The 23320-nt window shown below is 45.4% G+C and overlaps 1 protein-coding gene and 1 long non-coding RNA gene across 2 annotated transcripts; one reads left to right on the forward strand and one right to left on the reverse strand.

The window, feature by feature from the left end:
• Positions 1-293: 293 nt before the first annotated feature.
• IER3IP1 (immediate early response 3 interacting protein 1) lies at positions 294-19488 on the reverse strand. The gene is made up of 3 exons (XM_068665322.1): positions 19331-19488; positions 8862-8963; positions 294-2165 (listed from the first exon to the last, which is right to left on the reverse strand). Exons 1-3 carry the CDS (start codon positions 19419-19421, stop codon positions 2110-2112), a joined length of 249 nt encoding a protein of 82 aa, XP_068521423.1. The 5' UTR covers positions 19422-19488; the 3' UTR covers positions 294-2109.
• On the forward strand, positions 6236-8757 carry LOC137847048 (uncharacterized). The gene is made up of 3 exons (XR_011090750.1): positions 6236-6293; positions 7091-7187; positions 8269-8757. It is a non-coding gene; the product is annotated as an uncharacterized lncRNA (long non-coding RNA).
• Positions 19489-23320: the final 3832 nt, after the last annotated feature.

A 23320-nucleotide genomic window follows, 5' to 3' on the forward strand; every position in this document is an offset into this window, starting at 1 on the left:
GTCAGCTCTGAATTACACAAAGATTACTTTGAGGAATACTTTATAACAGATCTACCTACCCTAGAACCTAGCATGACCCTGTTCTGCCTCTGGGCAGTTACCCTAGCTCGTTGGCTTTGCTACATCAGACCAAAATACAACTTCATAGCAAAGCTGGTATGAATAAGTGCCATGGTGATAAAAAAAAGTATTTAATGCAAGAACAGTAACTTTGGTACCTGGAGCAGGATGAAGTTGAGTTTTGAGATACTTCCACTGTACACGGATATAGAGTGAATTATGAAAGAGAGTGCTTAACTTTGAAATTCAAAATTTATTTACAGGTTTTCACTAAAAAAAGGAAACAAACTCTCCTTCTGGATATAGTCTGCTCTGCAAAACACTGGAATTAGAGATCATTAAGTTCATTTACACATTTTACAGATTTATCTTTGTATACAACAATGTACGCTTTAGTCATCAATACATCAGAAGAAGAGATGATAAACTAAGCTGTTTTAAAATAATGAAACTGGCAGGTTTCCTTTGGCTTTCTCCACTTGAAAAATAAGCTAAAACAATTTAAGACACTTTAGCAAAGTTGAACAGAAAAGACAAAAAGTCTAACTTTTCTAAAAAGGTATCTGAGGATCAGTAATCTTAAACCCAGCCTTGCTATTTAACACAGGACCTAACCCAGCAGCCATAACTGAGGCAAGATCCTTGCCAAAGGCCTTAACAATATTCTCTGTGAAAGAACTACAAGATGATACCCATAGTTTCAGTGAGTTGTTAAATGAACAAAGGCAGATGGAGAGGAGGAGAAGCAGCAGCAATTGTCAAGTCTGCAAATTTGCCTTTTTTTTTTTTAATAAAATGTTGTTGTTGTTGTTGTTGTTGTTGTTGTTATTATTATTATTATTATTATTAGAATTAGAATTTGAAAAAGAAACATTCTCCCACATTACCCAGAAAGTCATAATACAAATGGTTCCCCACTTCCAACACACTATTCACCATGCAGGTTTAACACACTTAGAAAAAAAAATAAAAGACAATGCCTGACAGAACAATAACAAATGCTAAACACTACTACCATCTGCTAAATAAACACAGAATTGCCTCAGTTTACATACAGATTTTTAGATTTTGCATAGCGGTCACACCTATTTTCATCTGCTTCACACCAAACATTACCTATTTGAAAAGGCTATTGAACACCAAGAGAAAAATCCCAGTCTCAATCAAACCAAGAACACTCTGCTTCCAATTTGAATAGAATCAGAAATTTACCCATCTGGTTTTATCTCCCTCGCTATCACGAGACTTCAATAATTTTTAACATGCTTGGAGCCTAATCCATATTCCCTTAAATCATAGAATATCCTGAGTTGGAAGGGACCCACAAGGATCATTGAATCCAGCTCCTGGCACCGCACAGGTCTACCCAAAAGTTTAGACCATGTGACTAAGTGCACACTCCAAATGCTTCTTAAACTCCAACAGGCTTGGTGCAGTGACTACTTCCCTGGGGAGCCTGTTCCAGTGTGTGACCACCCTCTCAGTGAAGAACCTCTTCCTGATGTCCAGCCTGAACCTCCCCTGTCGCAGCTTGACACCATTCTCGCAGGTCTTATCACTGGTCACTAAAGAGAATAAATTGGCACCTGACTCCCCCTCATGAGGAAGCTGTAGACCACAATGAGGTCTGTGGTAAATAGTACTGTGGTAACTGAAATAAAAATCACTTTTTTTTAATTTAGGAATAATTTGGGAAGTATATTGAAGGAAATTCATCCCAGAGTAACAAGACATTTAAAAACCGCATCCTATTGATACTCATTGCAACACGTTACGACGCATGTTCTAACAGTCAACGCGATTAACAGGCAGCAACAGAACTTGTCACAGTCCAGTATATTTGCAGCACTGTTGCATTAATCCCATTATCTTGTTTAATGAAACTGAAAGTGAACATTAGGAAATAGGATAAATAGAAATAGTGTCTTTATTATTTTAAGTTGAATGTCAAACTGGCAGCTAAACCATGCTGGATCCCAGAAAACTCAGAGCAGTGACGGCTAGCAACTTGCTTCTTTGGATGTCCAAAAGATTTTGCAACAGGTATCTTCAACCAAACAACAGGAGGAGCACAATGGTAACGGAGTTCACTGCTATTAATGGCACTGCAGAGAAAGAACAAGAGTAATTGGAGACCACCTTCTAAGGAGCAGAAGTTTAAAAAATACACCTCATTTTCTTATGCAGGATCAAGATTAGTGTAAGGAATTCAGGATCACAGCCTAGGGTTCTAAAAGCTAGTAGGAAGCAACAGTACAAATATTTATTGCCTCTTAACTTTGGCTCAAACATCCCTTTCTCCAAATGTCTGTTTCTGTCCCTGTTTTTACTACAGTTTAGAAAAAATGTACCAGTTTTTACTTGTCTTGCCCACCACAAAGTAAGATTTGTTACTTGCTGTTTATAAAATACATACTTGCACTTATAAAATGAATTTTGATATGCTTTATAGTGAAAAACTCTTGGTAACTTCTAAGTTAAGAACGTTCCCCCCCCCCCCCATCCATCTAAGCATGGGCTTACCTTTAAGAATCCCAAGAATTACATTTCCCTCACCTGGTACTTCACATAAAACTGCACTGAGCCAATGTGAACCTGTTCCATACCAAGCTTCCTCCCAGACCCCAGGAAAAGGTAAGATGCCACAGTGGCACCTTACAGACGCAGATGTCCAAATTGGCCCTGCCTGAAAAGCAGGGAACATTTTACGCTTCAACAAACTTAGAGCATAAGCACTGCACGCTGCAACATGTACCTTCCTATAGAATCCATGCATGAACCCAAAAGAAGGACAGACTGGATGATAAGCAGACAGGAAGGAATGAGCCATAGATCTGTTGCTGTTGGGATTTTAGAGAGGGCAGAACGATGGAAATGAAAGGAGCTGTTGTGGCAGAAGACAGGAGTGGGGAACTCAAAAATGGATGTAGAAGGGAAAAAAACGCTGCGCCACACAGCAGCTGGGAGAGTGAGAGGAATGAGGAACAGCCTTGCAGGCACCAAGGTCAGTGAAGAAGGAGGGGGAGAGGTGCTCCAGGCGCCGGAGCAGAAGTCCCCTGCGGCCTGTGGTGAGGACCACGGTGGAGCAGGTGGACCTGCACTGACAGAGGCTGCGGCCTGTGGAGGACCCCTGCTGGAGCAGATTCTGGGCCGGACCTGTAGCCCATGGAGAGGAGACCACGCAGGAGCAGGTGACCTGGCAGGAGCTGCTGCCTGTGGGGGACCCAGGTTGGAGCAGTTTGCTCCCGAGGGATGGACCCCGTGGTATGGACCCATATCTGGAGCAGTTCTTGAAGAGCTGCTGCCTGTGGGAAGCCCACGCTGGATCTGTTTGGAAAGGACTGCATCCCGTGGGAGGGACCCCACAGCACAGGGGATGAGAGTGACTGAGAAAGAGCGGAGGAGAAGAAGCGCTATAGACTGACCATAACCCCTGTTCCCCTGTGCCTCTCAGGGGGAGGAGGTGGAAGAGGGCGGATGGGGGGAAGGTGCTTTTGTTTTCTTTCATTTGTTTCTCACTTCTCTAGCTTGTTAGTAATAGGCAATAAATCTTACTATCTCCCTATGCCGAGTCTGTTTTGCCCATCACGATAATTACTATGTGATCTCCCTGTCCTTATCTCAACCCTTGAGTCCTTTTCATCGTATTTTCTCCCCATTCCTCTTTGAGGAGGGGGAGTGAGAGAGCGGCTGTGGTGGAGCTCGGCCGCCCACCCAAGTAAAACCACCACACGGGGAAATTTCACCTGACATCCTGAAACAGCTCCTCAGACGACATTTCATCTTGTTCACAGACATGCACACATACATGAACTGAGAAGAGGCAAAGCCTGGACAGTCTGTTTAGCTGCAAAATTACGCTGCTTGGTTTTGTTGTCCAAGCTTTACAAAAGGAGTTGCTGCCTGTCATATGCTGATGCTTGTCATATGCAGTAATTCAGTCTAAGCATCATTTCAGAGGTGATATCATTCCTCGTATAAATGTGAACATGGCTTTGGCTTGGATATTTTTTCCTATGGGGTTGTATTTTATTCAGGCATCTACATTATCTTACGCAACCTGTGGCTACACAGATTTTTCACAACAATTATATTTTAATGCAAGTTTATTGAGAGTAATTATTAAAGAGAGTAGAATTGAAAGTGCAACATATAAGACTTTAGATACAAGTTCTTTTGATACCTAAGAACATAGTGGCAGACAATTTATTAATGTATTTATTAACTGGATGTCATCAGGATACAAACAGCCTGTGGTTCCCCATTTCTATTCAGAAAAGGGGCTAGAATAGAATGAAATAATGAACGGAAGTCTGTGCATCACACATGCAAGTGGAAATAGCGTGCACATGTGTCCTGGTTTCAGTTAGGACAGAGTTAATTTTCCTCCTAGTAGCTGGTAGAATGCTATGTTTTGGGTTAGGATGAGAAGAGTGCTGATAACAACACCCTGATGTTTTAATTGTTGCAGAGCAGTGCTTATACTAAGCCAAGGATGCTTCAGCTTCTCACTCTGTCCTGCCAACGGGCAGGTTGGGGGTGCAGCAAGAGCTGGGAGGGGACAGACCCAGGACAGGTGACCCAAACTAGCCAAAGGGGTATTCCATCCCATCTGATGTCATGCTAAACAATATATAGGGGTGGCTAGCCGGGGGAGGTGGCCGGACTGCTCGGGGTTAGGCTGGACATCGGTCAGCAGGTGGTGAGCAATTGCACTGTGCATCACTTGTTTTGTACACATTATTAGTAGTAGTGCTATTATCATTATTATTGTTATTATTATTTTCCTGTCTTAATAAACTGTTTTTATCTCAACTCACAGGCTTCACTTTCCTATTTCTCTCCCCCATCCCAGATAGGGAGGGGGGAGGGTGAGCGAACGGCCGTGTGGTGTTTAGCTGGTGTTTAACCGGCCGGGTTAAACCACAACAGCATGTCTGTGTCTATGTGTTAGTGTGGCAATATGAATACAAGGTGACACCTGAATCCGACTTGAGAAAGGTATCTCTGACGGATACAAGACCAATTGTTAGGCTCAGTTTTTCCACCTCGACAGTAGGGTTAATAACACATCCCTGCCTCCCAGACTTGCTGTGAAGAGAACTTCACTCACCATTCTGAGAAATTCAGTGTTTGGGCGAGGGGTCGGTAATAGGCAATGTGGCTGTGGTAAAATAATGTTATTGTTTGACAGAGAGCAAGAAATTGCGTGTTGAGCCCCCATTATCTTTCTGTCTAGTTGCTGTTCATTCCTTCTTACTTTCCTATGTGATGGCTGAAGCTTTTTTAGAGGAGTTAGGCAGTAAAACCTCTAGAGACAGTAAAAGAAAATGTATAAACCTGAGCTTGAGAAACCTGGACTCAGTTACCTCTTCTCCTAAAGTCTCCCTCTGTATCCTGGGGCAAATTGGCTGGGATTAGGTAAAAGTGAGCTGAAGTTGTGATGTCTGTTTGCAGCACTGTTTGTGTATTGTATTCTATGGCTTTTGCATGTTTGGGGTCTGTCTGCTTCATGCAGTCTTGTTTCCAGCCCTGACCCCATAAATCACCCCACTAGCAGCACTGAAGGCTCACTAGCAAATTGTAGGGGCAGCACAGAAGAGAAGGGCAAAGCTTCCCATCTGACTTTGTCGCAGGTGGAGATGTTTGTGTGGCCTCAGCCCGAGCTTCTCACATCCTGGCCAGGTGTGCCAAGCCCGTACTCACTGGGTGGAGGGGGAAGAAGTTCTGCACATTGGTCCACCAGCATTTTAGAAGTGTTGGAGCTGTCAGTGTGCTTTATTAGGAGCCTACCTGACTGCATCCATTTGAGGGGTATAGACAAACAATGTCGCAGCTAGGGTTGGGCTAGAGTGTGATGCCTGGCCTTTGGCCATGCCAAGATTAGATGATGTAGGGAAACATGCAGTCAAACTCAAGGCAGCTGGGGAGGTTTATTACCTTAAGAGAAACATTCATTTTTTTGATGTCAGATTAAATTCTGTCTCTAGGACTTGTCCCCTCTATGCTTTGATTCCCAATCTGCAAAATGTCTAATAGCATAAAGTTTCAATATCACTAGGAAGTTGTAAAGATCATTCACATTAGAGATGGTGAAATATTCAGAGGTCATAAACGGATCTAAAATAAACATTATTTTGAACTGTGATCTGAATGTCTTTTGGCTTTCCTTTTCAGTATGTTCCATGATGCTGAAGAAGGCTTTCACACCACCTTAGTTTCCAAGGAAGAAGGTGCTTTACTTTCCTTTTTTTTTTCATTAGCATTTAAAATCAGTTTTGCAGTGTTTATTTGTGTGACAACAGCAGTGAGAGGCTCTAGGTAATAGCAATGTTATCAAATGTTAGCAAATGTACAAGATTTAACAGATACAGCTTTGTGAATGAGCTCAAAAGGAAGGAAGGAATTAGCCATAGATCTGTTGCTGTTGGGATTTTAGAGAGGGCAGAACGATGGAAATGAAAGGAGCTGTTGTGGCAGAAGACAGGAGTGGGGAACTCGAAAATGGATGTAGAAGGGGAAATCTAAGCCAGATTTCAGTCCATTAATTTTTGAAATAAACCCAAGAGCCAAAAAGGATGGAAACTGAAATTGAAAAGGGTGGAAGTGGATGGAGAGTGCTGGCGAGAGAAGCAGTAAGATATGGGATCCTGCAATGACTTTACTGCAAAAAAGTGAATAATATCTGAAATGACAGTTCTGTGGTCTAGCAGTGTGGGGCTACACTATTCCATCCTTAGATCCATAGGGCTGGGTTTCAGCATCAGCTCTGTGAAGCAGTTTGGGATTGTCCTTTGGTAGATAAACACCCATGAGTTAATTAACTGAGCTGCAAGATTTTTGAAGAAAAACTAGTTGACGGGAATGCCCTCCTAACTCACAGCTGGTCAGTCACCCCTCTCAGTCCATGGTTTGCAGCAGAAGGACCTGTGTGCAACCTGTGACAACCTGGGGTCCTTTTGCAAAAGGTTGCATTTCCTAAAGCTGCTTGTTGGCAAAACTCACCTGTGGTTTCCATCTGCTTTTCAAGGTTCATCACTGATTACTTATAACATTATCATAGTGTCTCTCAGTGGCAGTCTGTTACTGTTGGTTGTGATCAGCATAGCAGTGAAAGTTCTCCTGAGGTGAGTGGCAGCAGGGGAGGACCCAGGGTCACCAAGGAAATGTGTGCAGTGAGGGATTCCTGCAGGAGCCAAGTATAATCAGGGGAGCTCATGGAAAGAGCCTGCCAAAACCCATTGCGTCTTGGGGTCCTCGGTTACACAAATTCTTTCTCCATCAGCCTTACAGTGGGGTGCATTAACGGTGGCTGGAGAACCGCTAGGGCACTTGTTTGGGTAACACCATTTTAGGGAAATGACATTTGGTTTTGTTTTATATCTGAACCAAATTCTTTGACCTCTCCCCAGATTTTATATATGTATATGTATATTGAAAATTTATTAAGGAATATTAAGAGACCCAAGCCCCTAATTTCTCACTACTGACAAAGTTTTCATTTTTGGAAGAACAACCAGAAATCACAAGATAAGAGACATTCCTTGAGATGTGTATTTCTATAATGAGGAAATAGGTAATATATTTTGAGAAATCCCTTCAAATAAAAATTTTGTTCAGCTTTAGTTTGAATGCAACTAGCCAAATGGAGAAGAGGATAAGACCCTTTTAATGTTAAAGGGCGAAAAGATAAGAGGCAGTGTAAAAGGACACCTCCATAATTAATTAAATCAGCTCTATCACCAGCACCCCAGCTATCAGTTCTGTACTGCTGTTAGCTATATCCTGTTATTAATTGGATTGGCTTCAAATACAAATGGCTCTGTGCGGGAAAGGAATTCACAGATGGCTTTGCGCTGTTTCACACGTCCCTGAATTAGAGATAATGAGGAAATAAGTGGTAGAAACAAAAACATGAGCAAGGTCGAGATAAATTAACTTGGCTACAGTGTTAAAGATGAGCTTTGGGCAGTGGCCAATTGCTGGCTGGCTTGAGGCGCATGTCTGAGGGTCTCTAACCAATTGTATGACAGATTCGGGCGTGTGGGCAGCGCATGGGGCTACGGGGAAAGTATATGTAGTGGAGGAAAATGGCAATAAAGGTCTTCTGTTCAAGAGCCATCAGGAGTCCGTGTCTTTCATCCCTTCAGCTCTTCATGCTTAATCTAATACCTAATGATTTGTTTCATCCCATTTCTGTTGCACCAGGCACTGCACCTCACATTACTCCTCCAAAGACCTTGGTACACATGCAGTGGTCCTGGAAAATACTGCAGTGATGAACAAAAGCTCTGATAAGATTTCAACAGTGGATTTGACTGGCCCGGTGTGTGTAAGTTACATTTCTGACAAGCACACTGTATCCACAGAGTTCGCCAACTCTGAAGAGACAATTTCCATTTTTGTGTTACTGTTCTTCTCCTTCTCTGTCTTGATAACACCCCTGGATTCACCACCAGAGCAGTGACAGCCCCCAGCTTGTCTCGTCAGCAGCTTTCTTCTGGAGAGAAAAGTGCACAAAGGGCTCAGGGGTGTATGCTAGTGTGTGATGGACGGATGTGCCCCACTTCCCTTCCACCACCATAGCTTTGGACTGTGAACTCGTATCACACCAGTATTAGAAAAAGAAGGAAACTGGGATTTTTTCTGGAAGTGGAGAAAAAAGAAGGACAGACTGGATGACAAGCAGAGAGAGCAGCTGTTTGGTAAAAGAAAGAGACACATGCCGGCATTATGTCATTAAAGCACAGAAACAAAACTTCACAGATGAGAGTTTAAACAAACGATCATCATCATCTTACCTCTCATAATGGTTCGTACAGACTGAATGAGGTTCGTTAGCTGTGCTTTAATTCCTGGTGCGTCTCCAAATCCTCCAATCCCTTGATCACTTGCCCAGCCAACTGTGCCACATGAAAATAGGCAGCCATGTTAACAACAACAAAAAAACGAAGCCATTCAACAAACGCTATCAGCGATATTAACGAGTGATCTACCTTGAGTATGGTTGAGTTTATCACTAACATTAGAAAAGCAAACTACAAACCAATTAGCTTCATTTCAGATTCTATTGCTTGAAACGATATACCACAAACTGTTAAACATCTTAACGAACGCAACGGTAACAAGAGATCAATGTTTCTGCAAAGGAAACCCTTACCTTTTTAATATACTACTATTCTCTGCATGACAGAGAACCAAGTGAGTTTATTTGGACTTTAGAAAAGCATCCGCCAAAATAATATAAAAAAGATTGCCTACATCTGCTCACAGGCCTTTACCAGAAGATAAACGAACAAGTAATTGCTGGGTATGAAGCAACACTTCAGAAACGAGCTACGTGATGGAAACAGAACAAATTCCAAACTGGGACAATGATTTTCTGAAGTGCTACAGAAATGACTCAAACTTTTTGGGTGGCAGCTCAGCAACTGAGCCAGTGTTGACAAACACTGCGATGGGAATGAACATTTAGAGATGGGCTATCTGTGGCTGGCCTGCCTGTCAAAGAACAACAGAGCTGCGTGCCACTGGAAACAGCCTGAATTGGCTTTGCTCAGTGTGTAGTGATGTTTAAAGGCAAACAGTGCCAGGATGCACAAGGAGTCACTAAGAAAACATCAGAAGGTTTAAAATGGCTTTCTCTAAATCATGCAGACTGCCTGCAGGGACATTTTTAATTCTCTGAGCACAGACAAACATAAAGCAAGCAGTGAGGCAGGTTTCATACTTCGGTATGAAATGCCACCACACCAACAGGAGTGGAAAACACAAAACCCCAGGAAAACACAAAAACAGGAGGGCATGAGAAGCCTTCCCTGCCAAGGCAGTGGGGAGATGAGCTACAAGGAGACAGAGCACAGCACCATCCCCCAGCAATAGGACTGCGTAGTTTTGGTCCCGCTGCTCACAACCCTTACACATTTGGGGATGAGCAGGGCAGACACAGGAGGGACTGACCCTGTGCAGAGCTGCACGGTGCAACCTGGGAGTTTCTTTCCTCCAGAGACAGCTTGGGAGCGATTTCCTTCTCTTTCACCCCTTTTTCCTTCCTTGTCTCTCTTGCTCTGCTAGCACCAGGCTGGGTGCTGTGCTCCCACCTGGATAAGCCTGCGGTTATTCCCAAGACTCACGCAGGCTTGGTGAGGGGCTTGACCCCTCCATCATCCCACACGTCTTGGGGTTCCTGGAGCTCCAGGAAAGGACAAGTAAAACCAAAGCCCCAGCTGAGTCCCACCAGGGGGCAGGCAGAAGGGCCAAGAAATGTCACTCCTGCCCAAATTCCCGCTTCTATGCAGTAAAGCATTACATATGCATGAAGTTTCACAATACGGCTGTACATATTCATAACCTGTCCCCGCTTTGTATTAAAGTTAGTTCCAAGGAGTCAATTCCATAAACTCCTCCCATCTGCGCTTGCGCAGTGTCTCCTGGTGGTGGCCCTCGGGGGTCGTGGGGATGAAGGTTGACTCTTCCTCATCACTGATGGCTGACATCTTGTCTTTGCGCACTCAGTTGCTCCTTGGCTCTTGTCCATCCGCAGGACCAGTTTCTGCCAGTTTCTTAAGATAGGCTCACGCTCTTATTAGGAGTCTGGCCTTGGTAAGGGGCCCAAGGCTTCTTGCTTTAGTAAATTTGCACAATGCACCATAGACAATGCAAAGGCACTAAGTAGCAGCCTAGTTTAATGCCGTCAGTGCTCTATCTCTACTTGATAAGATTCTCCTCACTCCCTCTCTCAGTCCCCCCTTTTCTAAAAAGTTAGTAAATTCTTTCACTATTTCTAGGTTCGATACAGTGTTGGTTGGACACGTTATCCACATCCCCTCCTCCCAATCCATTGCTGCCAGTGTGCTGGCAGGTGATGAGGGTGCAGCCCGTACAAACTTCCGCCACATGGATGTTGTGCATTGGACTTCATCGGGGTCTGTAGGTGTCTGGGCATTGTTTAAATCACTATAAAGCATCTCCAGCACAGCTAATTCCCACAGCTGCTGGAGGCCCTTATCCATAGTGGTCCATTTGCCTACTTGGTATACAATATCTTCCTTGTGGGGATACCTTTCTTTCACAGCTTTTAGGATTCGCCTCCAGAGGCTGAGAACTTGTGCCTCTCTCCCAATTACTCTATCAATGAGCCTTTCTCTAGAGAGGGATCCCAGCTGCTTGGCTTCATTGCCTTCTAGCTGTTGGCTATTGGCCCCAGTGTCCCAGCATCGAAGCAGCCAGGTGAGGATGTGCTCACCTGGATGACGACTGAAATCCTTTCGTATTTCTCGCAGCTCACTCAAGGATAGAGACCGAGTAGTTTCTGATTCATCTATGATTTCAGTCTCTTCTCCCTGATGTTGCCGTGATGCTGCTGCTTTGGAGCTGCCTGCCTTTTCCTCTTCTCCCTCATCCTTAGGAGGAGCTTCTTCCCTTACTAAACGACCTGATCTCCGTTTCCACTGTTTTGTCTTTACTATAGGGGCGACTGATACCATAGATGGTCGGTCCTCTGGGGTGGTCACAGTGTGTGCTGTCTCATCATCAAATTCAGGAACTTCCCTATCCCCTTGAGGGTGCTGGGCAATGTTAATTGACATTTGATAGGCATAAGCCAGACCCCAGCAGAGTGCAGCAAGCTGGTGGAGTTCTCTAGTATTGCCAGGGTCAGGGCATACGTCTTTCAAACATTCTACCACTTTTCTTGGATTTTGCACTTGTTCAGGGGTGAAGTTACGAACCATCGGAGGAGAAAACTGTGACAGGTACCTGCCCAAATCCCCACACACACCTTGCCCCCCACAACTACTTTGTCTGGGGACAGGTCCTTGGATAATATTCTTAATAAATTGCTTTACCTTGGGGAAGAAGACAAACACTAGAACTAGTAATAGGAGGATAATATCCGACCAAGGGTATCCAAAATACTCAAAGGCTGCTGTAATTAGCCCACAGGGAGAAAAGAAGAAGGCACCACCCCCGATATTATTCACTGATTGACTGCTAGGGGCAAAAAAGAAGGCGCTGGAATTCTTAATATTTCCAAAAAGATAATCTCCAGGAGACCAGGAAGATAACAATGCAGGGCCTGAGTACCAGACAAAACTGAAGGCCAGCATGTTACAGCACAACATGATAAAGAAACCAAGCACAGACTTCAACACTTTCTCCGATCGGATGTAAAGGAAAAAAGAGAACAGGGAATGGACTACATACAACATAGTCACACAGAAAAATATTAACAGAAAATCGAACATTGTGACTACCAGTATGTTAGTTGTAAATACTTCAACCAATGCTATTGTTTTCTCAACCCTCGAGCCCCACGTTGGGCGACAAAAAAGACTGTGGTGGTTTTACTCAGGTGGGCAGCCGAGCTCCACCACAACCGCTCTCTCACTCCCCCTCTCCTCAAAGAGGAAGGGGGAGAAAATACAACACAGAGAACTCGAGGTTTGAGATGAGAAAGGTTTAATTAAAGGGAAAAGGAATGGGGAGAAAAAAGAAACAAGAGAAACAATAAGTCCGCACGGAAGCACAGAGAGAGGGGGAAAAAAATTATTCTCTACTTCCCATCAACGAGCGATATTCGGCCACGTCCTGGGAAGCAGGGCCTCAAAACGCGTAGTGGTTGTTCAGGAGGAACAGCCCCCTCCCCCATGAGAGCCCCCCCCTTTTTATTGCTGAGTGTGACATCAGGTGTTATGGAGTATCCCTTTGGTTGGTTGTCCTGGTTTCAGTTAGCACAGAATTAATTTTCTTCCTAGTAGCTGGTGGAATGCTGTGTTTTGGCTTAGGATGAGAAGAGTGCTGATAACACCCCGATGCTTTAATTGTTGCAGAGCAGTGCTTATACTAAGCCAAGGACATCTCAGCCTTTTGCTCTGTCCTGCCAACGGGCAGGCTGGGGGTGCAGTAAGAGCTGGGAGGGGACAGACCCAGGACAGGTGACCCAAACTAGCCAAAGGGGTATTCCATACCATCTGACGTCATGCTAAACAATATATAGGGGTGGCTAGCCGGGGGGAGGGGGGCCGGACTGCTCGGGGTTAGGCTGGGCATCGGTCAGCGAGTGGTGAGCAATTGCATTGTGCATCACTTGTTTGTACATACTATTATTACTTTCCTATTATCACCATTGTATTATTATTGTTATTATTTTATTATTATTTTGTTATTATTATTTTCCTGTCTTATTAAACTGTCTTTATCTCAACTCACGGGCTTCACTTTCCATTTCTCTCCCCCGTCCCAGAGAGGGAGGGGGGAGGGTGAGCGAACGGCTGCGTGGTGTTTAGCTGCCGGCCGGGTTAAACCACGACATTGGTTTAGGTCAGCTGCCCTGGCGATGTCCCCTCCCCATCACTTGCCCACCCCCAGCCTGCTGGTTCTTGGGGGCTTGGAAGGAGTCCTGATGCTGTGCCAGCACTACGCAGCAATAGACACAACACTGGAGTGATATCAGTGCTGTTCCAGCTATGAGTGCAGAGCACAGCACTGTGTGGGCTGCTGCAGGGAAAAGGTGACTCCAGCTCAGACAGACCCAACACAAGGGCTAAGACAGCCCCCGATACAATGACCCTTCCAATTTAAGGGTAAGCTTTTCTAGCATGCCCATCTCTACATAGCCAATAGAATCCTTTTTGTAGCTTGCAAATTTGTGCGAGAGAATTGAGGCTATGAGATCCTGAGTTCGTATCCTTTTTATCAGCACATATTGTGACACCTACACCATAATCTCAAGTTTTAGTAAGATTAAAAGTTACATGTTAACATTTTCACATGGGAGTAGTTCAGATCTCTCCCCTAGATGTTCGCAATCATCCTTGCCAAATGGACATGTTCCATTTCTTGCGTGCGCAAAGGTCAATGTCCAATTCATACTGGGTATGCCCCACATGGGGAATTCTAGGTTGCCTCTAGGCAGCAGTGTGCACACCCAACAGTCAGAAAGGTTGAAACTATCACTCACTGCCTGGGTGAGTTTCACATAGGTATTGTGCACCCACTGTTCAGTTTCCTTGACCAGTGATACCATTAAGACTGTGAGAAATGTAACCTTCCAGGTCACACCTGAGTAATGTTCCATGGGGTCTTGGGTGCCTTTTTCACTCTGGTGTGATGGATCCAGGCGTTTTGCTCCTTGATTCTGATCTCTGTGACCTGGAATGGTCCTTCCCACTGAGGTTCCAAGGTCTTCTCTGCAAGACACTTTACATGCACATAACCTCCAGCTTGTCTATTGTGCAGTGGTCCATCTAACCCTCTACCCGGAGTCCCACTCACATGCTTTCCAATTTCATTAAGCTGTTTACCTAAGACCACCATATAGGAGGTCATGGGTTCATCCCCAGCTTGCATGAATATTCCTCTTTGTATTCCATAGGGTCGTCCATATAAGATTTCAAAGGAGCTTAGCCCTTCCTTTGCCCTTGGTATATGCAAAAGGGCTAAAGGAATAGACTGAGGCCAGACCAAACTTGATTCTTGCCCCAATTTCACAATTTTCTGTTTGATTAAGTGGTTCATTTTTCTACTTGGCCACTCGACTGAGGGCAATTGTGGTATGAAGTTGCCAGTCTATACCCAAATGGCAGCTAATTTGTTGTACCACTTTTGCCCCTGTCAGAGGATATAGTTGCTGAAACTGCAAAATGAGGTTTTATTGCTTGTAATTACCTCCAGAGCCTTGGCTGCTCTGGTCAGGAATGCTTCTGGCCATCCTGAAAAGGTGTCAGTTAATACCGACAAATACTGACACCCCCTTTTCTTGGGAGTTCAAAAAAAAAATAATTTACCGCTGTTTGGAGCTTGATTACTTTTATACCTGTCTAACAATGGTATACAAATTAGGCCCTATCCATTTGCTATTTAAAAACTCTTACACTACTTCAGCTCCCCAGCATGCTTTATTATGTTCTCCAATTACCATTCAATTTAATATGGTATCACAATTCTCCCATCAGAAAATTAACTCTGTCCTAACTGAAACCAGGACAGTTATTTATGTTAAACCTGTAGGTAAGATTTTCCGTTTACATCTTAGAGTATTCTACTCATTTTCAAAAGCTTTTGTTAATGCCTGGTTTTCTGTTCCTGATACTAATGCCAAAATTTGACTCTCAGATGCCCGTTCTGCTACCCCTTTGGCTCCTGCATCAGCCATTCTATTTTCCCTTTCAATATCAGTATCCCCTCCTTGATGTAGGCAGGTATACTGCAATATCTCTTCTGCATGTTTAATTGAGGAAGATAAGAGTCCTCTCTCCTTCCAAATTGCCCCATGTGCATGCACCACACCAAAGGCATATTTCAAATCTGTCCAAATGTTTGCCAGCTCAAAAGCTCTTATCAAGGCGATGATTTCCACCTTTTGGGCTGATGTTTGTTACCGCATATCCTGTGAGGCGAAATTCCTGTCGGATGAAGCTGCTGCCATCTATATACCAATCCTCTGCATCTTCTAGGGGTGTATCCTTTAAGTCTGGTCAGCTGGAGTATACCATGTCCGTGGTCTTGATGCAATCATGAACGGGTAATCTGGAAACTCTGTTACTAAGGAAAGAGGCTGCTGGGTTCACAGTATTGGTGCCGAAAAAAAAAAATATAGTAAATTAATAGTCCATTATACACATTCCTTTTCTTCTTCAGTGGCTATCATTTGTGTGTTGCAACAATGTCCCCTTTTCCCAAAGGGGTCTTTCAAGCTTCAAGATCACAGTGCCAAATATGGTGGGGCTATTCTTGAACCCCTGTGGTAACACCGTCCAAGTAAGCTGAGTTTTCCATCCTCTATTAGGATTTTCCCATTCAAAGGCAAAGAGTTTCTGGCTTTCAGTTACCACAGGAAGGCAGAAAAAGGCAGCCTGTAAATCTAGTACCGTGAACCAAACTTGTCTGTTTTTCCCATTTTGTAATTCCAATCATTTTTCCCCAATTTAAATTTCAAGCATTGCACAAAAACAAACAAACAAACAAACAAAAGAAAAACCACGCCTTTTCCTGTTGGCCAGTTGTTCCTCTTACATTTACAGACTACTTAACACAGGGAAAGAAGCTCCCTTAACCAACAAAAAATTCCAGCCTCTCTCTTCGTTTCCTAGTTTTTCTTCAACTAGTGGACCTGCTAGGGTAGATGCCCCAGGTCCCCATCATTCCTGACTGCTGTAAATTTATCTTGCAGCCTAGGACAATTTCTTTCTGATATCAGGGGCCAATTGCCCTAGAAAGAGGCTAGCCAATTGCCTCTGTATTCTGAAGCCAGGTCCAAATTCTTTTTGTTTTGTTTTGTTTTCCATTGCATTTTGAAGTTGGTCCAAAAATTCCATAGGGGTTTCTTTTGGACCTTGTTGGAACAGATTCTCAATTCCCAATTTAACCAGATTTTTGTATTTACATAACCGTTCATTATTTCCGGGGTGATTAGGGTCTCAGTGGGGGGTCAGTCAGGGGAATGCAATCGTTAACAGTTCCCTGAGCGGTCCCACTGGCAATCTGAGCTCACACATGAAATCAGGTTGTTTTAAGAGTTAGCTGCTTTTCTGTTTCCATGACAACTCTCTCGGACCAATCATGGTCCCTCTGCCCCAGAGGGCTCACACCTGTGATTTTGAGATCTCGGCCTCGGGTTGAGGCAGAACTATTAACATTCCTACATGCTCTTTCCCTGCTCATTCAACTTCAAACAGCTTTGTCAAATACTACATGCCACACCTTTAACACCTTCGACAACCCTTTTAACCCTTCCTTTATCTTTCTCCAGCCTGTGCTTTTCTCATGCCAACACCAAAGGCTCAGTCAGGGGCCAACTTAATTCCACGCCTTTTCCATCCAAGATGCTGACAACATTTCATCCTATTTCCCTTCTCTCCTCAAAACCAACATTATTTGCAAGATAGTGTTATAGTCGATTGGTCCATAAAGTGGCCGTTTAGCTTATGTAGTGGCCAACATTGATTGCAATACTTAATGAAAGTCCTCTTGCTTTCTGTGCCCCCAGTTCTAACAATATCCTTCCAACGTGCCAATATGCACCCAAGGAGGCTTTCTTTAAAACGTCTTTGTTTTGGATATTACCCATTTCCTTGATTTCCCATTCATTCCCTTTTATTTATTTATATTAGTTACTGTCCCTTGTTTCAATTTCCACGCAAACCTTTTTACTGCGGGTTTTTACTATCTTTTCCTAATCTTCTTCCCAAATGTCCCAGTTCTCTGGGATTAAACTCTTCCTTCCGCATACAAACTTTACTATTTCATATTGTTAATGAGCCCTGTTCCAATCATAAATCCACAGGGCTTCAGGAAAACACCTGAAGCACTCAGCCTTCTGTCTTCTAGACAAACAATACCACCTTTTCCACAAAACTTTCATTTCAACAGGACCAAATTTCAAACCGAATGACAATTTTTCTCATGCACTTTGTTAGTAAGCCCACACAAAACAAGGAATCACATCTGCGTATCAGTCAATATGGGGGTTAAAAAAAGTATTGAGGCCTAAATAAATTTGCTCTCCCCCTTCTTACCAAATTCTCAGGGCTCAAGCCCGAACCACTAAAGAAGCGACTCTCCATTCTACCGCTTTGATAATCAGTCAGCCCCCCTCCTATTTATTTATTTAATAAATATATGCATTTATGTATTTAAGAACAAAAATAGGATTACAAGATGCACTGCCAGGCCCGTATATCAGGCACCACCAGTCAACACTTGGATAAAACAGCACTTCTTTTTGGTCTGTCATGCGTTTTGTTCGTCTCCGGCCGATCCCCTCACGGAGAATATGGAACCGCGGATCGGAACTCTGCATTCGCTTTGCAGCGATGCTGCATCTCACTCACACAGCACAATCATGCAATCACACAGAGAGGCCCCTTGCGCTTCTCGTTCATACCACAAGAATATATCACTTAAACAATAACCAAACTGGTTTGTATCGTCTCTGACCGTGTTCCTCGTGGAGTAATTCACTTCACAACAATACTTGGTCTCAAACACATACACTTACACAAATGCTTTCAACATGAGATACCCAGCCATCCACAAATAAGACATACAATTATTACCACTCCAATTAATATCCCTCCAGCAGCTGCAAATATTACCCAGATAACCTTGTCACAATTGTGAGAGGCCCGCTTACCATTCTCCTGCTTCTTATAGTCGTTAGCAGGTCCGTCCTGGCTCCCAAGTAGTCCGGCTGGCTACCGGTCAGCCTGTAGGGTACCCTCCTCCCATATGGGGACTGTGCTGCACGCCAGATGTCTCTGCATGATTTACCAGCTGCCCTGTCCACGCATACGACTTACAGGCCCTTCCTCTACTGTAAAACATACCATTTGCCCGTGGCTTCAGGAGGTCTTTGTCTGCTTCCGCAGTGTGCGGCTGATAGTGGAGGCTCCTCCGAGGAAAATACTCGGGGTGCACCTAGGGGCGTCCACTCCGCAGTCAATCCCACAGCCGAGCAGAGCATCTCCTGGCTGGCTCACCAAACTGACTTGAGGAAAACAGACTCCACAGTCAATAAGACTGTAAAGTAGGTATGTTTATTCAGCACTGGGCAGCACGGGGGGTAGTCCCGCCAAAGTCGTGCACACCTGACGCGGCAACTTGCCTTGCTTCTATGCAGTAAAGAGTTACATATGCATGAAGTTTCACAATACGGCTGTACATATTCATAACCTGTCCCCGCTTTGTATTAAAGTTAGTTCCAAGGAGTCAATTCCATAAACTCCTCCCATCTGTGCTTGCACAGTGTCTCCTGGTGGTGGCCCTCGGGGGTCGTGGGGATGAAGGTTGACTCTTCCTCATCACTGATGGCTGACATCTTGTCTTTGCACACTCAGTTGCTCCTTGGCTCTTGTCCATCCGCAGGACCAGTTTCTGCCAGTTTCTTAAGATAGGCTCACACTCTTATTAGGAGACTGGCCTTGGTAAGGGGCCCAAGGCTTCTTGCTTTAGTAAATTTGCACAATGCACCATAATTAGCAAAGACACTAAGTAGCAGCCTAATTTAATGTGGTCAGCGCTCTATCACTACTTGATAAGATTCTCCTAACTCCCTCTCTCAAAACAGCTCAGAAACATACAGGGGAGAAGGGGAAGGAAACAACAAGAAGGGAATAGAAAAAGGGGACACAAAGCAGTGACAGGAGCCCAGCCGCCATCTTCAGGGACGGGGCCCGGGACCGTGGCGGGGGGGGGGGGGGGGGGGGGGAGGGGGACAGGACGGGGCCCGGGGCTGGCGGCGCTGAGGGCGGGCAGGGTAGCGGCGACTCACCGTTGCGGAGGAAGCGCTCCTCGTGCAGCACGGCGACAGCGTTGACGACGAGCAGCCCGGCCTGCAGCAGCGAGTACAGTGTGAACGCCATGACACCGCCGCGACGCGCCAAAAGGAGGGAGTGGCGCTCGAGTGGGACGTTGAAGGACAAGGAGGCCCCGATGGGGCGGACACAAAATGGCGGCCACGCCCCGCCGTTGCCATGGCGGCAAACGGGTGGCTGTGGGGGGAACGGGGCCCGCTCCGCAGCCTGAGTGAATCATGGAGTCATTAGGGTTGGAAAAGCCCTCCAAGATCGTCTAGTCCAACTATCAACCTACTGAAACATGGGATTAGAAATTAGAGAGCGATTGATTAAGAATGAATATATGCTACATTTGCGATGTCCTGTGCCTGTGCTGCGCTTAGGCCTCCAGATAATAGGAGCCCCTCGGACCCTGAGAACCAGATCAAAACACCTTATGGCCCAGATTGTGACTGTGATATATGAAGTAATAATTCATGTCAAGAAGATGGTTGATGTTAATAAAGAAGGGGGAGATGTGAGAGTGTGGCCATGGGGGTCGACAGGCCCCATGGTTGATGATAACATCAGACTCTTAACGATGAGGCCATCATGAAACGTGGGATTAGAAATTAGAGAGCGATTGATTAAGAATGAATATGTAGGCAACACTCATTGCTTAATATGTGCTACATTTGTGATGTGCTTGTGCTGTGCTTAGGCCTCCAGATAACAGGAGCCCCTGGGACCCCAAAAACCAGATCGAACCAACCATATGGTTTGGACTGTGACGAAGGGCTCAGAGATAAGGAGGACTGTTCTTAAAAGAGGATGTCAAACATGCAAGGCCTCGAGATAACAGGGGCCCCTCAGACCCAGAGAACCGGACCAAAGCAACCTTATGGCCCAGATTGTGACCAGGGGCTCAGAGAGCATGCACAAGGAGACGATGTGAAAAATTCAACCCTGATGAAGACATCTTACTTCATCCTCACGACCCTCAGCGCCCACCACCAGAAGGCACCGCGCAAGCGCAGAGGGGAGGAGTTTATGGAAATGACACCATAGACAATGCAAAAGCACTAAGTAGCAGCCTAGTTTAATGCTGTCAGCGCTCTATCTCTACTTGATAAGATTCTCCTAACTCCCTCTCTCACCTTATAAATGAAGAAGTGTACCTCAAGGGCTCCTCAAGTGTACCTCAGTGGGGATCACTCTACAATTATCGTTACGGGCAAAACAGACTTAGCATAGGAAGATTAATAAAATTTATTACCTATTTCTGACAGGCTGGAGCAGTGAGAAACAGAGAAACAAGCTGGGGGCACCTTCCCCCATCCACTCTCTTCCACCTCTTCCCTGCCCTGAGTGGTGTGGGGGGGCTGGGAGTGAGGGCTGCCATCGGTCCGTGGTGCTTTGTTTCCACTGCTCTTTCACAATCGTTCTCCCCCCTGCTCTGTTGTGGAGTCCCTCTCGTGGGGTGCCGACCTTCCTGGGCTGGTCCTGTGTGGGCTTCTCCACAGGCAGCGAAAAACAGGCTCTTTGGGAGCTGCTCCAGGTGTGGGTCTGTGCCGTGGGGTTTATTCGTCAGGAGCGGGTTGGTCTGGCTTGGGACCCCCTGGGGTCCAACCCCCGCGATCACCTGCTCCTATAGCCACCCCTATACATTGTTTAGCATGACGTCAGATGGGATGGAATACCCCCTTTGGCTAGTTTGGGTCAGCTGTCCTGGGTCTGTCCCCTCCCAGCTCCTGTGGCACCCCCCAGCCTGCCTGTTGGCAGGACAGAGCAAGAAGCTGAGACGTCTTTGGCTTGGTGTAAGCACTGCTCTGCAACAATTAAAACATAGGGGTGTTATCAGCACTCTTCTCATCCTAAGCCAAAACATAGCATTCTACCAGCTACTAGGAGGAAAATTAACTCTGTCCTAACTAAAACCAGGACATCTATCCACCCCTTATTCCATACCATTTATGTCATGCTCAGGTTACACTCTTTCCCATACATTCTAATTAATCACCATCTTCATCTAGGGTACATAGAAATCATGGTAGTGATGACATACAGTAGTATATAGTAATTAACATGATACAATTCAATTCATGGGCTAGTCTCACCCAGTATTAAATCCCCTTGAGGTACACACCGGACCTCTCCGTTCTTTTGCATTACCCACCAAGTGCATCCAGGTCCCTGAGCAAAAGCAATTCCACAAATGGGTTTGCCTTTTCCTGAGGCAGGAGTAGCCCAGACTCTTTTACCCAGCATATTTCTTACGTGCACTACAGGAACTTTATCCCCTTCTACAGTACGTAACAGGCTTGATTGGGCAGGTCCAGCTCGGTTGGTAGATCCCCTAGTATTGACTAACCAGGTGGCCTTTGCCAAATGCATATCCCAATTTTTGAATGTCCCAGCACCCATTGCATCGTTCAGTGTTCCCGGAGGCTGGTGCATGATAGGGGATGTGATACACCCACTCAATACCATGCTCTTTGGCCCAAGTGTCTATAAGGTTGTTTCGGAAATGAGTCCCATTGTCTGACTCTATTCTTTCTGGGGTGCCATGTCGCCATAGGACTTGCTTTTCAAGGCCCAGGATAGTGTTCCGGGCGGTGGCATGAGGCACAGGATATGTTTCCAGCCATCCGGTGGTTGCTTCCCCCATTGTAAGTACATGGCGCTTGCCGTTGCGAGTTTGAGGGAGTGTGATGTAATCAATCTGCCAGGCCTCCCCATATTTATATTTCAGCCATCGTCCTCCATACCAAAGAGGCTTTGACCGTTTGGCTTGCTTGATTGCAGCACATGTTTCACAGTCATGAATAACCTGTGCTATAGTGTCAATTGTGGGGTTATTCTGGGTCGTGCCTGCGTGCACGAGGGGAAGGGTCTGGGGTGCCTGCGAGCACAGTGGGAGGGGTCCTGGGTTCCTGGGTGGGACGCTTTGACACTATATAAGATACTGTCACGCAGTAATAAATTGGCTTACGGCACAGAACGCTGGTCGTTGTGTCCGTTTGTCCCAGGGCTTTCGGTCGGGTTATCCGACATCCATGGTCAGGTCCACCCCTCGATCACGAGCCCATCTGTATGTCGCATCTCTACCTTGATGGCCTGAGGTGTCACGGGCCCATCGGGCTATAAATAATTCACCTTTATGCTGCCAATCCAGGTCCACCTGAGCTACTTCAGTCTTAGCAGCCTGATCCACCTGCTGGTTGTTCTGATGTTCTTCAGTAGCCCGATTCTTGGGCACGTGAGCATCTACGTGGCGTACTTTCACAGCCAGGTTCTCTACCCGAGCAGCAATATCTTGCCACAATGCAGCAGCCCAGATGGGTTTGCCCCTGCGCTGCCAATTGTTTTGCTTCCATTGCTGTAACCATCCCCACAGGGCATTTGCTACCATCCATGAATCGGTGTAGAGATAGAGAACTGGCCACCTATCTCGTTCAGCAATGTCTAAAGCCAGCTGAATGGCCTTCACTTCTGCAAACTGACTCGAGTCACCTTCTCCCTCAGCAGCTTCTGCAACTCATCGTGTAGGACTCCATACAGCAGCCTTCCATCTCCGATGCTTCCCCACAATACGACAGGACCCATCAGTGAACAGGGCATATTTCTTCTCATTCTCTGGTAACTGGTTGTACAGTGGGGCTTCTTCAGCATGACCCACCTCCTCCTCTGATGATATCCCAAAGTATTTGCCTTCTGGCCAGTCCATAATCACCTCCAAGATTCCTGGGCGACTGGGGCTTCCTATTTGAGCCCGCTGAGTAATCCGTGCAACCCACTTGCTCCATGTAGCATCAGTTGCATGATGCGTAGAAGAGACCCTTCCCTTGAACATCCAGCCTAGTACTGGCAGTCAGGGTGCTAGGAGGAGCTGCGCTTCAGTACCGACCACCTCCGAAGCAGATCGAACTCCTTCATATTGTTATAAATGACTGAGTCCCAAATAGGGTTACAATCAAAGTTTACAA

The sequence above is a fragment of the Anas acuta genome, chromosome W (assembly GCF_963932015.1).
Source record: "Anas acuta chromosome W, bAnaAcu1.1, whole genome shotgun sequence".
Lineage (NCBI taxonomy): Eukaryota > Metazoa > Chordata > Aves > Anseriformes > Anatidae > Anas > Anas acuta.

Coding starts and splice junctions, on each gene's coding strand:
- IER3IP1 (XM_068665322.1), bottom strand. CDS start 19,421: ATGGCGTTCACACTGTACTCGCTGCTGCAGGCCGGGCTGCTCGTCGTC. Junction 8,964..19,330: donor GGAGCGCTTCCTCCGCAACG/GTGAGTCGCCGC, acceptor CATGTGGCACAG/TTGGCTGGGCAAGTGATCAA. Junction 2,166..8,861: donor TGTACGAACCATTATGAGAG/GTAAGATGATGA, acceptor CTTTCTCTGCAG/TGCCATTAATAGCAGTGAAC.